We start from the raw sequence: 18,069 nt of genomic DNA on the forward strand, positions 1-18,069 counted from the left end.
AATAGCTACCAGATTAAAGAGCTTTGTGCTCTATGTTTTGTGCAGTTTGACATGCTCACTGTACAATTACAGAACTAGGCCTAATATGCCTCTACAAATCAGTGTATTGTTATATTAAATGGAACAGTCGTAAGCTTTATGGAAGCTACCGTAAGTATTAAACAGTTATTAGTATTGCAGTAGCAATTATACAGGCACTCGGGGTGCATTCGCACCAGCGCCACTGCCGCCATGCTATCGCAGTATTGATGGGATGCATGGCCCGCATGTGGAGGTTTAGAAGGAGGTCTTTAGAGACACGCAGTGCAGTTTGCTGCAAAAGTAATGAAGCCAAGTGGACACATCAGCATGCTCCACTCGGTCGGCACTGCCAGAGCTGCCGGGCAGTGTTCTGCCTTCTGTTGCTGGCTTTAATAATACAGCGTGTGTGCATTGCCTGCACACACGCTGTATATAAACACTCGCATTCCTGCCAAGCTGATGCGTGCACACCACACCATGGCGCATCACTGGTCTGAGCAACAAACAGTGAGTGTCGAGCTAAATATATCTAAGCCTTTATTTTGGCACTGACAGATGCCAGCACTTTTTCTTTTAGTCTCATCTCGTGCACCGTCAAGGTGCAGCACCTGCAACGTCACTGGCAGCGATCCTTATCACGCCGTCATTCTGAGATGCCTTCAGCGTAGTGCTAAACTTTGCCATCATGCTTTGCCTTTGGGTGAAACTGCCAGTTGTTTAAACTTAAATATTGTTTCTGGCTCTATACATTGTCAGAAAAAGGCTCTACATATTTCTGTGCGTAGACGCATGGGTCATTGTGTGTTTGTCTAGTGTAGCCAGTGCATTAAAATTAAATGTCAAGGGGACTTGTATGCATTCTTCTGAGCCTGCGCGCACTTCTACTGGTATTGTTATAATGCCTGCCTTGGTTCTGAGAGGTCACGAGTTCGAGCTTCACTAGCATTGGTTCATTGTCATTATAAGTCTCTATATCAACTGTAGGAGGAAAGCTCAGTGTCCTGTGTCAGCTGATTCAGTTCTGTGGCTTCAAGTTTGCTGCGATGCATTTTTTTAGTAACTAACCTCATCATACCACCTAATCCCCAGCTAGATGTCTTCCGCTGTGTTTCCATTCCTTGGACACCCATTCTGTTACTCTATTGGCAGAGGATGCTGGCTTAATCTAACCTAACCAAACAGTTAAAATGGGCACACGCTTACACCAGTGCAGCACTCTATTTCTTCAGGAGGGAAGCACTTTGGGCACTGCCCTGTGTCTTAGCTTCAACCATCGTATATACATCTGTCAGGTGGGATGTCTGTGACTTAATAATGCCAAAACTGAGTAAGAATAGTAAATTTGCTATCATTAGGTCTGTTCACATAGCTTTAATTTAAGAAAAAGGTGGGATATAGACACTCAGTTTTGTCTAATGATTCTGTGTGCTCAGAAAAAAAAGAAAAAATGAAGACGCTTCTGCATGAGCAGTGTGCCGATTTTTCCAAGAGTGCACGGTCACCATGGCCCATTCAGAAATAGCATAAAAATTTTAAGATTTACTATATCATGGAACTACCACTTGCAGTTAACATGCCATAAAAACAGTGATAGTGATTTTGTGAGGCGATTATCAAGAAAACAGTTAATGTTTCTGGGTCATGCAACCAGTCGGAATGCATTTTCATTGAACAAGACTGAAAATAGGCACACTTCAAGTACCAGTGTCCAAAACAGACATTTGTGGGCACTGTAAAGGCTGTGCTTATGTTTACCTGACTTTGTGGCTACAGTGAAAGCTCGATGATACGAATCTCACGGGGTCACGAAAAATATTCGTATTAGCCGAAATTCGTATCATCGAAACACAATTAAAACTACAGTCGAATCTCGATAATTCGAACTCGAAGGGGCCCGAAAATTTGTTTGAATTAAACGGACGTATTTTTGAAGTATTCGTGAGGGAGGAGGGCGGCAGGAAAGCGGATTTGGCCGCGTCAACTCCGCCGCTTCGGTGGCTCCCCTCGCCCTCCCTCTCAACTCCCTCGTAGCTCTCTCACCTTTGACTCCGTGCGCACATCTCCGTGCGCGCCCGCCGCCGTGCTGGCGCCAGATTATTTTAGCCGCTCCCTGAAGTTTCGTTTTCTGCCGTTATCGGGAAGCGAGCGTTTGCGGGCGTGAGCAGTTTCGTTGGCCCGACTGCGCCTCCGCCGCTGCTTCCCTCTGCGCTGCTGCCGCTTCCCTCTGCGCTGCTGCCGCATCGTGCAAGTTCAACATGTGACTAGAAAATAGAGGAGAAGGGTTCACTGCCATTTTATCCGCGTGGCTGAGACGTCGGCACTAGTGTGTGCTAGAATACGGTTGTCTAGAACACTCTAGTCGGCGCGTACACGCTTGTTCCGGCGCGATGCAGATACGGTGACCTTGCAATTTGAGAGAGAAGGAAATTTCCGCCGCGGGTTCTTTTTTTTTCCCCGTTCCTTCGCGCGCGGCATTGAGGGGTCTCTCCTGAGCTTTTGTTCTATGGCGGTGTCGGAGCAATGCCGGTCGGAGGCGCCGCCGCGTGATTTGGCGCGCTGCTAAGAGCATTGTCGGTGCGCGGTATGTTCGAAATAAGCGTGTTCGAATTAACAAGATTCGACTGTAGATAAATTAAAGAGTCAGAGGTGAACTCACTCACTAGAAGGACATTAGAGACTTTTTTCTTCAAGAAATAAATGCTTTTTACGTAACATGTGCCTGAGTGAGTTCATCTCTGACTTTTATTTATTGCCCAAAGCACAGCAGCCACTCCGTCCTATGGGCGGCCGCCGAAAAGGATGAAAAGTACAAAAGCGCCACCGCTTCAAACTCTTCGCGCCCAGTCGCGGAGTCCACGTTGTCCGGCGCCGCGTCCGCGCCTCCGCACCAAAACGGGAGAAAGCGCGTGACTGCGCGCTGTTCTCTTTCGCGGCCGTCAGTGGGGTGGCGTTTATTCGTATCAACCGACGCAGGCCGAAAATCGATTCGTAACAACCGTTCTCTAGCACGTTGTAAAGTAATGGGGCTCGGCCGGGACCACAGAAAAATTCGTATCATCCGGAAATTCGTATTAGCCGTGATCGTATCATCGAGCTTTTACTGTATTTGTATGCTGCTCAATACGAGGTCGAAGGTTTGGTTCCCAGCCACTCTGGCCGCATTTTGATGGAAGCACAATGCAAAAATGCTCGATCCTGTATAGAGCTACCCTAAGCCCTGCTATCTAATGAAGCAAGCAACCTTTAATTTGGTTGCGCAGCTATTGCTTTCTCCTGCTGAGGTTGTGGGTTCAATTCCCAGCTCCAGTGGCCACAATCTGATTGGGGCAAAAATGCTCATTTGCTGTGCTTTCGGATGCATGTCAAAGTTCTCCAGGTGGTCAAAAATAATCCAGAGTCCCTCTGCTGTGAGTCTACCGTGCAGGTTTGGGATGCTAAACCCCGTAATTTTACTGTAATTTTAAAAATTTAGCTTCTTCAAGCACAAGTCGCACTTCCAGGTGTGAATAGACTCGTTTTATCCTTTTCCAGGGGACCAGACGGCAGCGTGGCCTGGCTGAGGGAGCTGCTGGCAGACGAGTTTTTCACTGAAGACGGCTCTGGTGGCTGGGCTCATTTTCTCCTTCATTGGAGGGCACCTTCCACCCTTGGAAGATTCAAGGCAAGTGCTGATGGCATATCATATGATGTTAGTGCTATGATGATAATAGTGCTATCATCAATGACATCATTTGAGAAAGCGAAGCTTTCTTTACTCACTCCCCCCCACCACCTTCCCTTTCCCATTGTTTGCCGTGAGTCACCACTTGAGAGGTCGAGTGGCCCGACAACATGCTTGCTTAACAGGTACTAGCAGGCTAGTTGGTTATTCATGATTCAGTGAAAGCAGCGCACTTGATTCACACACAAAACAAGAACACTCACGAGACAATTTGTGTGTATCCTTGTTTTATGTATGTCAGTGTTTCCCAAGTGCACAGCTTTAACTAAGTAACACATCACTTCAATGGGGAGCTGTTGTTATGCTCAAGTTTTTCTTGAAGGGCCCATCACCAGGTCATGACAGAAATTTAAGTTATATAGCTGCAAAACACCATCCAGGGAGTATTCTGCCACAATAGATTCCTTTTTTTAAGGTGTGATTATGTGCTTATAAGACACAAACTGTGGATAAAAGATGGAGGCTGGAAGTGATCAACAGGAGTCGAACAAAGAATGTAGCTGATGCGGTAGCCAGCATTGGCTATGGTGACGTTTCATGTTCAACCACTGTAGAACTGTGACTAAGGCAAAAGCAAAGACACAGAAATACTGACAATGCCCTAGAGTGCACCTATCCCACACAGCATAAATGCACACTCGTCCTGGAAATAGCACTTTTAAAAGGGGTTCCACAGTTTCTGAGGTAGAAGAAGCAAGTGAAAAGCAAGTCTAAATGAAATGTTGGGTCAGGCGGTGATCCAAGCTACCCTCTCCACTGTAGAAGCTTTTCCCCGGGGCCACAAGCAACATTCTTGTTCCACTTTCTCCCACATCAATTGAATTCAATTTAATTCAATATTTATTTTTCCCAGTGTACACTAGAAACGTCCTCCAGGGTTAAAACCCTCTGTCTATCGAAGTCTAGGGCCCACGGCTAATTTTCTCATGACTACCACGTGTTTATTTTTGACTTCCACTCCTTTTCTTTCTTTGCATTTCCAAATATGGTTTTCCGCACACTGCATTTCACAGGAATTCTCACTGCTACTAGTTATTTGCGCACTGTAGATGCAATGCACATTATACAGTAGCACCATTAGTGTGACACCGTCTTGTTTCTTGCTTCTTCGAGAATGGGCTTTTATTTTAATTTACAGCTGTTTTGGCAGTGTTCTACATCGGTGCAACACTCTGCAGACATGATCCTCACTGCAGGACCTATGCATTATGCTTGCCTGTTTGCAGGGCCATAGACTGATGGGGACTTGAGGTTTTAATGTTTTTCTGCTGCTTCCCTCCCCTGCTCTTGTCAACAGGTAGTGCGATCCTCGCACAGTCACCTGTCAACTCCCAAGACATCGCTTGACCTCAGGACTCACTTCCTCGAGTCCAGGTCACGGCACCTCCTCCAAATGAACCTCACCAAACTGGAGAAGGCAACACAAAGGCTCCTGGTAAGCTGAGAGGCGCGTGATGAGTTGAAATGCGTGATACTTTGTGTTAGGCCTTATATGGCCTATAAACAGTTGCATGTAGGCTAATCGGTTCTTGATCATACATGCAAAGTTGTTCTGCATAGTTCTAACAAGACACACACGAAGAAAACACAATCAGACGCACAAGATGGTGCACAAACTGACATCTGTTTATTCACTTTCAGAAGGCAACGTATGCTATATATGTCGAAAAGAAAGTTTTCAGTCACGAAATAATTAATTGCTGTAATAGTTAATTTTCAACTCAAATAAACTTTCATTTTGTTTTTTGCACAAATATACTCTCCATCTTTAGAAATAAATCCATGGCATGCTTAGAAGAAGTATTCAAGCTCTTATACTGGGAAGGCTTAGGAGTGAGGATCTACGGCGAATATCTCGGCAACCTTCGATTTGCAGATGACATTGTCCTACTCAGCAACAATGGGGACGAATTACAACAAATGATTGAGGGCCTTAACCGAGAAAGTGTAAGAGTGGGATTGAAGATTAATATGCAGAAAACAAAGGTAATGTTCAATAGCCTGGCAAGGGAACAAGAATTCAAGATCGCCATTCAGCATCTAGAGTCTGTAAAGGAGTACGTTTATCTAGGTCAATTACTCACAGGGGACCCTGATCATGAGAAAGAAATTTGCAGAAGAATAAAATTGGGCTGGAGTCCAAAGGCAGGCATTACCAAATCCTGGCTGGAAGCTTACCACTGTTGTTGAAAAGAAAAGTGTACAGTCATTGCACATTGTACCAGTGCTAACATATGGGGCAGAAACTTGGAGGTTAACAAAGAAGCTCGAGAACAATTTAAGGACCGCACAAAGAGCGATGGAACAAAATATGTTAGGCCTAACGTTAAGAGACAGGAAGAGAGTGGTGTGGATCAGAGAGCAAATGGGGGATAACCGAGATTCTAGTTGGCATTAAGTGGACAAAATGGAGCTGGGGCTGTATTCTGAAACGTTCCACTTCGGCGATATTTCTTTTTCGCTTTCAGGCGTGCGCTAATTGGCTGTCTGAGCAAAATGGAATGACGTCAGGCTCAAACAGCCAATCAGCTCATCCAGCCAATCAGCTCATCCAATTTTGCTAAAACAGCCAATCATCGCTCACCTGAAAGCGAAAAAGAAATATCGCTGAAGTGGAATGTTTCAGAATATGGCCCCTGGGCAGGCCATGTAATGCATAGGATAGATAACCGGTGGGCCATTAGAGTTACAGAATGGATACCAAGAGAAGGGAAGAGCAGTCGAGAGTGGCAGAAAACTAGGTGGGGTGATTAAGTTAGGAAATTTGCAGGTGCAAGTTGGAATCAGCTAGCGCAAGACAGGGGTAATTGGAGATGACAGGGAGAGGCCTTCGTCCTGCAGTGGACATAAATATAGGCTGATGATGATGATTTAGAAATAAAGGTGGACAGGTTGCCCTAATTTATTTTGATGGGGAAATGTGTTTGGGCATTGCAGGGATATATACAGTGCTCACTTCAGTGGCGCACCGACGGGGGGGGATTCGGGGGTTGTAACCCCCCCCTGTGCTCACTTGCTCAACCACAGGTATGCCTTATGACCTGGCCCTGTAGCTTGACTTTCTTTGTTGCTGTCATGTCTTCTGCAGGCCTTTGCCAACTACACCCAGGATCACTGGATGCACATAAAAGGCGATTTGACAAAGCGCAGCGCCCTCTACAACCTCACCGTTTCTCACCACTCTTGGGCTGTCAAGTTTGAGGAAGAATCTCGGAAGAGCACAGCAGAAGTCCAGGGACAGCTCATGCTTCTCAGCGAGAAAATGCAAAGGCGTCAGTCCGACTGGGGATTCTTTGTAAGTGGACCTGCTCAAACTCTCATATTGTGTGTGTGTGTGTTTTCACACTTATAGCTGCTATGAACTTACTCCCCTATACCTAAAACAACTGGGCCAGTAGCTTGATACTTGATGAACTTATTTGCACTACTCATCAACTCCCCTGTATTCAGTTTTGTACATAGCAGGCAACAGTGCAAAGGCTAGAGAGACCTTTCTCATTGCTCGTATTTGCGACCAAAAAATTGTGCGTCGTATATGAAAGAAAGGTAGGTATGCACGATGTAGTTCGATGTGTAATTAAGTCTCCCACTTTTATGCCACAAAATATAGCATAATTAGTATTGCACGGAATGCGTCACAGATCTCAACTTGCTCGCTTTACCAGCGAGCAAGTGGAGTGACACAGTTCCGCAAGCAGCAAGCCAGCACTGCTTGCGCTCGCAACCAAAGCATGGTATATGTCATGTACTGGTAGCACAAAGGTGTACAAATAATATGTGATCTGACTTATGTCCACAAGTTGCTGTTGTATTGGTATATATTACAGCAGTTCCGTAGAAAGTGTCACATAAAAAAACATTGGCAGTCTCGCCCGAAAGGCGAAGCATCAATTGCAATAGCAAATTAGTAGAGAGCTATACGGAGTAAGGACAGTAGTTTTATCGACTGTATAAACTTGGACACATTCGCTTACTAACTGAATTAACAAGCATGGTGTCAGCGCGTACAAGCAAACATGAATAGATCACAACCGATGACCGCACACAACCGCTGTCAAAACGCTGGCATGAGCAAGCGTGCCAGCAGCAGCGAGCGAAGGTTCGTGCAGTCTATCGCTTCAACGGAAACTGAGCGGCGAAAGCACAGCGCATACAAAGGTGGGAGCCGCGTTGCAGATCGTTTCAAGATACGGTGCGCGCGACCGGCCACTGCCACTCAAAGTACGCAGTTGCTCGCAGCGCAACAGCCGCGCCCGCACTGCCTTCCCTCTTTCCTCCTTTTGCCTGCGAGATTCCAGTTCCCCTTAAGCCCGGTTGCAAGATACGCATTTGGCGCCGCAGCACAGTGTCTTCCCTCCCTTCCATCCCCGCACGGCCTTTCGCTCAACAGAAGAAGGTGCGTTTGCTCTCCACCGTTCGTTCGCTCCCCGTGAAAGCATATGTCCCTCACATGCTTTCACGTGCGCATACAGCATAGAGCGCACGGCGACGATTTTATCGCCCTTGGACTTTATACGAAACCTCAGGGCGATGACGACAGCAACGACGACGGCGACGGCAGAAATCCACTTGGAGTGTTCGTATAATTGCTATCGCAAGGAAACAGCTGCATAAAATCAGGAATGATGTAAGACTGCGCAAAAGTTGTAGCTCCTGCAGTCAAGGTCTCGTCCTGTCGTCGCTTTCTCGTTGTAGTAGTCATAGATGCCTTTGTGGCATAAATGCATGAACATGCCAAGATGTATTCTATCTTAGAGATGTCAACAGGCCACCATTTCGTGGCTCAGCCCAGCCCGATGCTTGCCGAAGGCAGGCCAGTCCCTATCCAACGATGTACAGTTGAATCTCGTTAATTCGAACACGCTTAATTCGAACTTCCAGTTTATTCGAACTGACGCTGTGGTCCCGTCAAAGTTATGTGTATTCCAATGGGCGAAAATGCCCTGTAATTCGAACGCGAAAGCATTTGCGACGGTTAATTCGAACATACCATGCACCGACAATGCTCTCAGCACCGCGCCAAATCAGGTGGCGACGCTTCTGATCGGCATTGCTCCGAAAAGCTTAGGCGAGACCCCTCAACGCCGCGCGGAGAAAAAAAAAAAGAGAGAGAGAAAAAGAACCGCGGCGGAAATTTCTCTCAAATGGCAAGGTCGCCGTTTCTGCGTCCCACCGGAACACGTGTGTACATGCTGACGTCTCAGCCAACGCTGCGGCGCAGAGGGAACCACCGAAGCCACCAGCACCGAAGCGACGGGGTTGCCGAGGCCAAATCCGCTTCCCTGCCACCCTCCTTCCTCACCTTTGACGGTCCTCGCGCGCACCCATCACCGTGCCGGCACCGCCCACTCCCTGAAGTTTCGTTTTCTGCCGTTATCGGGAAGTGACCATTGGCCGACGTGGGCAGTTTCGTGGCCCTCGCTCGCTTGCGCGCCAGTGATATTTCACGACTCACACCGTTTGTACGTCGTGCTATGGTGCTCTAATACTACAAAAATAAGTCCTTCCTTTAATTCGAACAAATTTTCGGGCCCCTTCGAGTTCAAATTATCGAGATTTGACTGTACTGAGGACGGGCTCCTCGGACCCGGCCCAGCCCTGCATGTCAGACCAAAGGCTCGGCCCGGCCCGATCAACGATGCAATAGTAAAGAACATGGCAACAGAAAATTAAAGTGTGTTTATTAAGAAAAAAAAGCACTCCGTCCTTGCTGCTAACTTTGCTTTCCAATAAATGTAAGGAACTCCTAAGCATGTAGCACGAAGCCATTCACAGATTATTGTGAAAAAACAAATGGTTGTCCATGGACATGGGCTTCAGTCGAGTGCGGCGTTCTGCATGATGTATCCTGCAGCACTGAAGTTGCTGGCGCTTGTAGCTGGGATAACCAAGATCTCTCCTGCAAGTTTGCTGCAAGTTTCGGATAGTTACTTTCTTTTCCTTTCCAAAACTCAAGCAATTCTGATGTGGAACACGCGCTTAACGATTCAGCACGCAGGTACTCGCTAATGTCATCCTGGTTATGAGTTGTGTTGTCATCAATGTCGCACCATTCCCTGAATGGTTCCATGCGCTGAATTATTGCAGGGCGCTCTTCAAGCGCGCTGCGCGGTGTTGGAAATTCAGAGGATTCCATCAACTGCCTCGGCGTGTGTGCGTGCACCTCCGCATGTTGTGGTCCCGAACTTTGCAGATAATTGTATGGGCGTTCCAGTTACTTTCTTACCAAAATGTCATTTTATGCATTGAAGCGCAATACTGAAGCATAAAATGCACTGAAGCATAAAAGTAACTGGAATGCCCATGCATTTCTCTGCAAAGTTTGAGAATTATAATATCTTGAAACTGGTGTCGTCCTAAGAATTCGTTCCGAGTGGATCCACCTTGCGAACTCCACAGCTAGAATTTGTAAATTGCAATATGGGCCATAAGGTAATAACTTAAAAACTTAATTAGTAAATTTTTGTTAATCAGTCAATTATGCATTTAAATTTTTTGTGCAAGTAATGTCCGCCTTTTCGAGTAGACCTGCTATATGAACTAGAATGGTGCTATCTGCCACAGGCAGCCTTTAAAAATCTTAAAAAGTGTTCACTGAAACACCGGTATATGTGAAGTGTAAGTTTCAACTATTATTTTGAACCTCTTGTGACTTATTTGTTAATATATCTAGTCAGGTGCGTACAGCAGTAAACTATTAGCGCAAGTAATATTAAGCTGTTGAAATTGTTGCACCCATGTAGAGAAACATTCTGCAAATGATAAATGGATTAATGTTAATGTGCTAGACAAACTTGGTATGAATTCTAATGACCAACGCAGCCTGAATGTACCAAAGAGGGTGTGGTGCAAGCAATGTTTCTGTATAGATATTTGGCCTGTACTGATACAACAGCACAATTTTTTCTTGTGCTTTTCTGTTTTGTCTGAGTGTTTCTTGTCTTATAGATGCCATCATGCATATTTTTTCTTCTTTCTCTGCAAATGGAACTATGATGAAGTGAAACCATTCATACTACTCTTTGCCTTCGTGTGGGCCATGCATGATTTATATTTCTGAGTGTGAGTTTCCTACTTTAACTTTGATTTGAATAGCTTGTGCTGTATTCAGAGTTATTCCGAGGCTGCATTTTGACTGCTAACTCCAACGCATAGTGTACTACTTTATCTTCAATTGTCCATCTGCAGTTAAACTTGTTCATCTTTGTGTGCCCCCCCCCCCCCCCCCTCCCCCCCGTACTGTATTGCATAATAAAAAAATAAAATAACTTTTTTTTAAACGTCGACGAGCTCTGCGACTGAGGAAAGGTGAGTTACCGTTAATAGATACACCTTGGCTGTTGGCAATGAACGATGCCTCACCGTTTTCTTTTTTCTCTCTCTCTTTGCCCAGAGCACATGGTGGCATCCCAGCACCAGCCATCTTTTTGAGGCCAAACATGGGAAGACCAAACTTTTGTGGTTAACCAGACCTGTCCGTAGAGGAGGCTCCAAGAAGGGTTTGCACGCTACAGCACTGGAGGCTACGTTGCAACACCATGTTGCAGACGACGAGCCTTTTGCACTGGAGCTTAATGGAAATCTGACACTGATGCCATCTGGGTGAGTGTGTGGTTGATGTTGTTTCTGTGCTATTATTATTAGCATTTTTGTTTTCCTTTGTAGATGAAATTTATTGAAGTTTATCAACATTCTCATCAAAGTTGACAGATATTTCTCTTTATTGAACTCATTGCCATAGAGGCTAGCATTCAATCAAAGCAATTTGTGCATCTCGGCATGTCTAGCAATCCTGGCATACGTGGAAAACCCTGAGTACAGGGGAAAACGAAACATGTTTTAAGCATGTGCAAATACCATGAAGTGGTCAAGAAAACTGTAATAAAAAATTATATCGGGAGAAATAACTGAGCGAAGTTGGTGATATTCCATGTGTTGGCCTCCCATATAAGCTCTACTCCAACCCAAAAATAATTTTTTGCCAAGTTGGTTTCTACCTGGAAGATGCAGTGCTTGGAAGAAAGATTGCAGCGGAACGAATTTCAACGTTAATGTGAATCAGTATAGCGACACACCGTATCGGCAAAGTCTTTACTTCTGTTTAGCTGACTTATTCAATTTTTCATTGCCGGCACAATGTTCCTCGCTCAGTGCAAGCTCCAGTCCCAATCTATTCACTTCACTTCTTTCTCCACACTTGGCTGCTTTTGATGCCAACATTTTCACCTCTCCGTAGCCGACTTATTCAATTCTCTGTTGTGCCAACTTCTTACTTCTTGCCTCTTTTTCTGCTTGTCTATCCGGGCACATATTCTGAAAAATTGACCAAGAATGTTCATGTATCTATAGTGTCACATGTCCAGTTGTGGATACCCAATGACCCAAGTTGTCCATTCCCAAGTTGTCTATTTGGGTACATATCCAGTGTCACATGCCAAATGGCCCAACTTGGTGTGAAAGAGGTTAGAGACAGACATTATACCGCAAAGTGGGTGAAAATCTCGAAGAACGCTAATCACATTAATGTGCCTGCATTAATACACTAGCCAAGGTTGCACAATCCAAAGTTGTCAAGTTCTTTCTTGAGCTCTGATTCAGCACATTATCCTGTTAAGCAGCACTATTGATGACTTACAGCAAATGATTGGGTGCCTGAGCTGGAGAAGCTTAAGCATGAATTTTAAGGTTGATATGCGGAATACTAAAATAAGGATAGCAGGGGTTCCTCATCAATAGTGAGCCTGTTGTAGCTGTGCAAGCGTACATTTGTCTGTTCGAGTTATCACAGGGGACCCAGATTACGAGAAAGAGAAAGAAACGGTCAGGCAAGTAAGAATGGGTTGCAGGGAATTTGACAGACAGTTCCATGCTAAATAATTAAAGGCAGCTTATTGATATCCTTGCAAATAAAATATAATTACTGTATTCTGTCAGCACAATCAAACTTCAATATAACAAACATATAGATATAACGAAATGTTGCATATAATAAGTAAAGCGAGAATATAAAACTAAAATCAGTGTCTAACAAATACATGCTTGGAATGAATATCGGATGTAATGAATGTGGCAAATGTATTTTCATGTTGGATGTGATAACGAGGTTCGATTTCTCTAGCCTAAGAGGCCAATCCTTGAAGGATAAGAATGAATGAAGAATTGGTTGAGTTGGTGTATGCTTGTTATCATTGTATGATTGTTAATCTACTTTGTATAGGCTTTTGTATTTCACCCCCCTTACACAATGCCTCTGTTGAGGCCTGTAAAGTATATGTAAATAAAAGATAAAAAATACCGTATTTTCCTGTGTATAACTTGCACCCCTGTATGAGATGCAACCCCCTAAAGACAGTCATCCTTATGAAGAAGTTCATATATAAGATGCGCCTTTGTATGAGATGCACGTCTGCTTCTGGTGATGAGCATCACCAGAACACAAACAGCACACATGGGACAATGTTACGACGTAACACTAAGACGAATATGGTGACCACGTCAACGGATAGCACAGATAGCATGGCCACTAGTGTCGCCCTCTACTGTCATTTTCATACTTTAGTGGTAACTTATGGTGTGTTCGGCCAGATGGCACGCAGTCTCTGTCAAGCGTGTGTCTCTGCCAAGACCGATGTGCTTTTGACTTTTGCCTTTATCATTGGTGCAGCCATGTGGCATCTCCTATCTTCATTAGGATACATTTCATATAAACAACGCACTGTTGTATAAGATGCACTGCCGTAAATTTTAGAAAAGAACAGCACATTATACACTAGAAAATACAGTAACAGTGTAAAAATGTGGACAAGAAAAAGGAGAGAGGACCCAAGCACTGACATGGCACTCTGGTGTGATGGCAGGATGAGAGAGATATGTTTGAGCAGGGGGTGTGCAGCGTAGTCTTCAATCTGTCTAGAAGGTGCAGCGTACAACTGAAAAGCACCATAGTAGTGCGAAAAATTGTGCATGTTTGCCTTGCTTTAAAATATTTTATAACTAGATCAAAAGATCTGAAAGACTGTTTTGTCTTTATTTTATGTCTCTGCAGCTTCCCATACTTGCAGAAGACAAACTGTGTTTGCTGGTCATCACACAGGCGTGACTTTAATCTATGTGCTCACACATAAAAAAAAAGCCATAGCCCCTTGCTTTCCTCTATGTTGAGACATGGACTAACACTCATACTCCTCTGCAGCTTTCCACTGTTGGCAGGCTTTAATCACTTAAGCACAGAAAACCACGTTAAGGGTTGCCGTGTTATTCCAATGAAGCGTAAAGGGCAAATGTATGGCAGAGAGGCAGTAGCTGACAGACTGTGATACAGGCATGTTTTCATAGTTGGATGAGCTGTACGCTGCTGTCACAATAAAAAGTGGGCCGTTTCTTTGCATTAAAACTAAATAAAATGAACTAACACCAGCCAACAACCTTTTGGAAATTTGCTCGTATATTGCCACAACACTTCTGATGCTTTCGACGACTTCCTACTTGGCTCCAACTGCCTGTGGCTTATTTTTAACAGGTTTCAGGTTGCTTTTAGTACTATGTGTAGATAAACGTTTGTTTAATATGTCCAACTACCTTTCATACCTGTCTTTGCCTTACATGTATACCTTACATGCAAGGAATGCATGTGTGATGACAGTAAGGTTGATCAGACCTCCTTCACTTGTTCAGGGTTTTCGTGGCAGGGCATGGGCTCCGAGGAGAAATGAACACAACAGTGCCTGGGCTGTGGCCACTCTGTTCTTGAGCCCACTTGGTTATTTTGCACGTGTCTCACATTCTCTCCGAGTAGATGGTAATAGTGCCATCACACATGTACACCAAACCTGCCGTCCTTACGCATAGCATCTGCTCCACCATTCTTGTTTTTCATATGGTCACATTTTCGTAACAGTAAAAAACCAAACAGGGCCAGAAGTATGAGTTATGAATTAATCTAAGTGATTCTCTGGTCAACTTGTGCCCAGAACGATGAGCAACACTTAAATCACAATGATGGCAGTGAGCGCAATTGGCAATCATCAAATCTGAACCGATGTGCCAACTCCGTTCGCTATTTAGACATGTAACCTTGCACCTCCCAGAGTAATTGCTGGTGCTCACATGCATTCGAGAATGTGCAACATTATTTGCATCGTGCGTACAATTCGGTTAGGCAAGACTCTTTCGCTACAGAATTGACAAAATTCAAGGAATTTCGTACATAGTAGGTTCTCGTTGATTCGAGCGCTAACTTGATAATCTAGTAAAACATGGTCTCTGACAAAAGTAAAACAGCATATGTGTGACGATTTTGCCCAGTGATAAAGCCACCCTGCTGCTGCTGCTGAACGCTGCAATCATTGGCCATATTCAGGCGTTAAACTTATGTTCTAATGCTTAGCACAGAAAATTAAGACAATACAGATTGTAGACGAGTGTGTGTCTCGTGTTTTGTGCCGTCTCAAGTTTTTGTGCTAAGCACTAGAAAAGATGTCGTACCTACAAGGCCGATACTCCACCGTTAAACTAGTGCTCTTTTTTTCTTTTTCTTTTCTTCAATCAATGTAGCGTGGAGGTTGGCTGGCTGCTGGGCTCACCCAACAGCGACCTCAAGTGGGAGGTTTACTCAAAGTATGCTGGGCCGGCGGCAAAGGGTGGCAGTCTGCCCTCCGAGGTCACCTTTCTCTCCGCCATCCACCAGAGGGACCAGACTGTTCGGTGCATACAGGCTGCAGGTGAGAAGTTCCACGGAGCCGTGTCTGACGTGGGAACTCAGGCACAACATCACCTCGGAGCCGTGGTTGTACACGTCGAATGTCACCTACGCTTGCGACCCCCTGACGTATGGTACAGATGTGGCCAAGTCACACATGGACCTCACAGTTTTCTCAACATCGCCGATCTGGGACCTACTGAACGTGGACCTGAACCGTGAGTTTCTTCTAAGTTTACCATTACTCCGCAAGCTTGTCACTCAGACGCACCATGCTTTCCAGACTATAGAATGCGGACTGAACATGTCTAAAAATTGCCATTTTTCATCGTATGGGCAATTCGCAGGCACAAACTGTGCATGATTTATTTTTATTTTTTTATCACAAGCGTGATTTTTTTTTAAATGTAGCCCGACCTAGCCTGCAACTTTATATATGTTAATTGACAATGAAATCAACTCCATTCAGTGATCATCTGTGCACACGAGGGATATTTTCAGCCGGTACTTGCAGCTCTTTACGAGAAAGTGAATATACTGTTCATGATACTTAAAGTGGCTGCTATTTAAGTAAGAACTTCTTGCTTTAAGCCCAAATTTGCTCCTGTGTGTTATAAATTATTGGATGCAGACTATAGTCTGGAAAGGTTCGTGTAGCTGATATCAGTGTGTGTGTGTGTGTGTGTGTGTGTGTGTGTGTGTGTGTGTGTGTGTGTGTGTGTGTGTGTGTGTGTGTGTGTGTGTTGGCTGCAAGAAATAAGCATGGAAGTGGAAGCAGGTGGCGCAAATATGTTGATCTTGTTTGTTGTTTAGCAAAACTTTTGAGTGCCTTCTGCTTCAGAAGTCTGTGCGAATGCAGTGTCACTTCAAACATAAAAGACTACAAGTTTGAAGGTACTATCGACCAAAAACGTTTATGGACCACGGGATCTCAGAAAATGCTAAATATCCGAGCAGCCTTTAAAAGTATCCAGTAAAATCGTACATCACTATGTTGTTTGCATATACCAGTAGAGGCTGGAAATGGGAATACCAGGCAGGGCATTTTGAGGCTGCGGAGATGTCATATTTTTTTTTTCCATGTATTGCATCAGGTAATTATCTAACACTTCCAGGACAATTCTTTTTTATTCTTTTTTTTGCTTTTGTCTTCCTTCTTTATTTTTTGTTGTTCTTTTTAATAATTATTGACTTCCACGTATTTAGCTTTGATGTTTTCTTCGAAAGTTTTTCCTTATTTGTACTTGTATTTTTTTTTCTATAATCAACGATTGTGTGATTTGCCTCTGTATTTACCTTGCCCCTCCCCTCTGCAATGTACAACTGTACCTTGAGGGCATAATAAATAAATAAATATTCAGCTTTTTGTCAGATTCCTTAATGGTCCTTAAACTTTTTTGGTCGATAGTACATTGATTTGATAATCAATTAGATAGGTTTCTTTGTAAATATAACATCTTATAACCACCATGAATAACAACTTGATAGCTTTCCTTTAACAATGTACTATATAATTTCTAACCTTTAGTTAAAAGTTTAAATGCAGGGATGTGTTTAAATTATCCACAGTCCTGTTCTCTGAAAAACTCTATTCGCTGCACAGTCTTAAATGCTCCTTCTGGACTTTGTTGACAGAGGTCTTCGAGCTTGGCACAGTTGGCTACGAATCTATGAATTTGACATCACCCTTTGGTAAAGTGGTTGTGACTGGTCGGTGGGATGCACACTCTTTGGTAAAAGAAGCAAGATTCACTGACAAGGTGAGCATTGCTACTTGTGTCTAGGAAGTCAACTTAGGAGTGCACGACATTGGGAAGAGCATAACGTGCATGTTCTACCATTGTAGTCAAGTGTTCTGACGAAATATTGTCTGACAAGAAAAGCTAAAAGAAAGCACACACTTGCCAATGTAAAAATAAAACATATATTGATGTTTGAACACCCCTACAGGTGCCTTGATCAAAACAATGAAATGCACAGTAGCCACGGCTTATATACGCACTTGATCAAATAGCGTTTTTGAATAAATGTCAGGGAGAGGGCCCCTCATTCTATTTATGGCATGAAGCGGATGTGTAACGACTAGAGACCAAACATTTAGGCAATGATAAATGCTGTTTTAGATGCCTATAACAGGCACTAAAGCTGTTGTTTAAGGCATATATATAGGCACAAAATACTGTCCTTTCAATTATAATGAAAAGAATTTTCACTGTGCATCTTGGAAAAAATTATGATTCTTAAGGGACACAGCTCACTAAATCCCTATTTGCAAAAGTCATTTTATTGTCTGGATAAAGCGGAACAAGGCAAGTTGCATAGCCTAGGCTACAATTTTAACTGTAATCTAGTGTGACTAAACACCACGTGAAATGTTGTGAAAGCAGTGCCAAAGAAGCACCATCTCAAGATTTTTGGCGGTCATTTTGTACCTTTTTTCACTGAGTATTAGTTTGTATGCATAAAAGAAATGCTCAACATCCACAGAAGTTAGCATCGCGTACTTTTACTTCGGAACGTTCAATGATTCACTGCCCTCTGGAATTGCAGAATGTTTGTTAGTCAGCATCCTTGAAAGTTACTTCACTACCGAAACACTGTATTTTTGTCTGAGGATTAAACTTTCGAA

At 43.9% G+C, this 18,069-nt stretch overlaps 1 protein-coding gene across 1 annotated transcript in view; it reads left to right on the plus strand.

Annotated features, from left to right (window-relative positions):
• The window catches only part of LOC119432444 (uncharacterized), a 115,695-nt gene that overhangs the window by 51,392 nt on the left and 46,234 nt on the right, over positions 1-18,069 (plus strand). The window contains 7 exon segments of the mRNA XM_049658240.1: positions 3,553-3,686; positions 5,044-5,177; positions 6,831-7,037; positions 11,136-11,344; positions 15,296-15,444; positions 15,446-15,658; positions 17,076-17,200. Coding sequence (XP_049514197.1) covers positions 3,553-3,686; positions 5,044-5,177; positions 6,831-7,037; positions 11,136-11,344; positions 15,296-15,444; positions 15,446-15,658; positions 17,076-17,200 — 1,171 coding nt within the window.

Source organism: Dermacentor silvarum, chromosome 11 (genome assembly GCF_013339745.2).
Source record: "Dermacentor silvarum isolate Dsil-2018 chromosome 11, BIME_Dsil_1.4, whole genome shotgun sequence".
Taxonomy (NCBI): Eukaryota; Metazoa; Arthropoda; class Arachnida; order Ixodida; family Ixodidae; genus Dermacentor; species Dermacentor silvarum.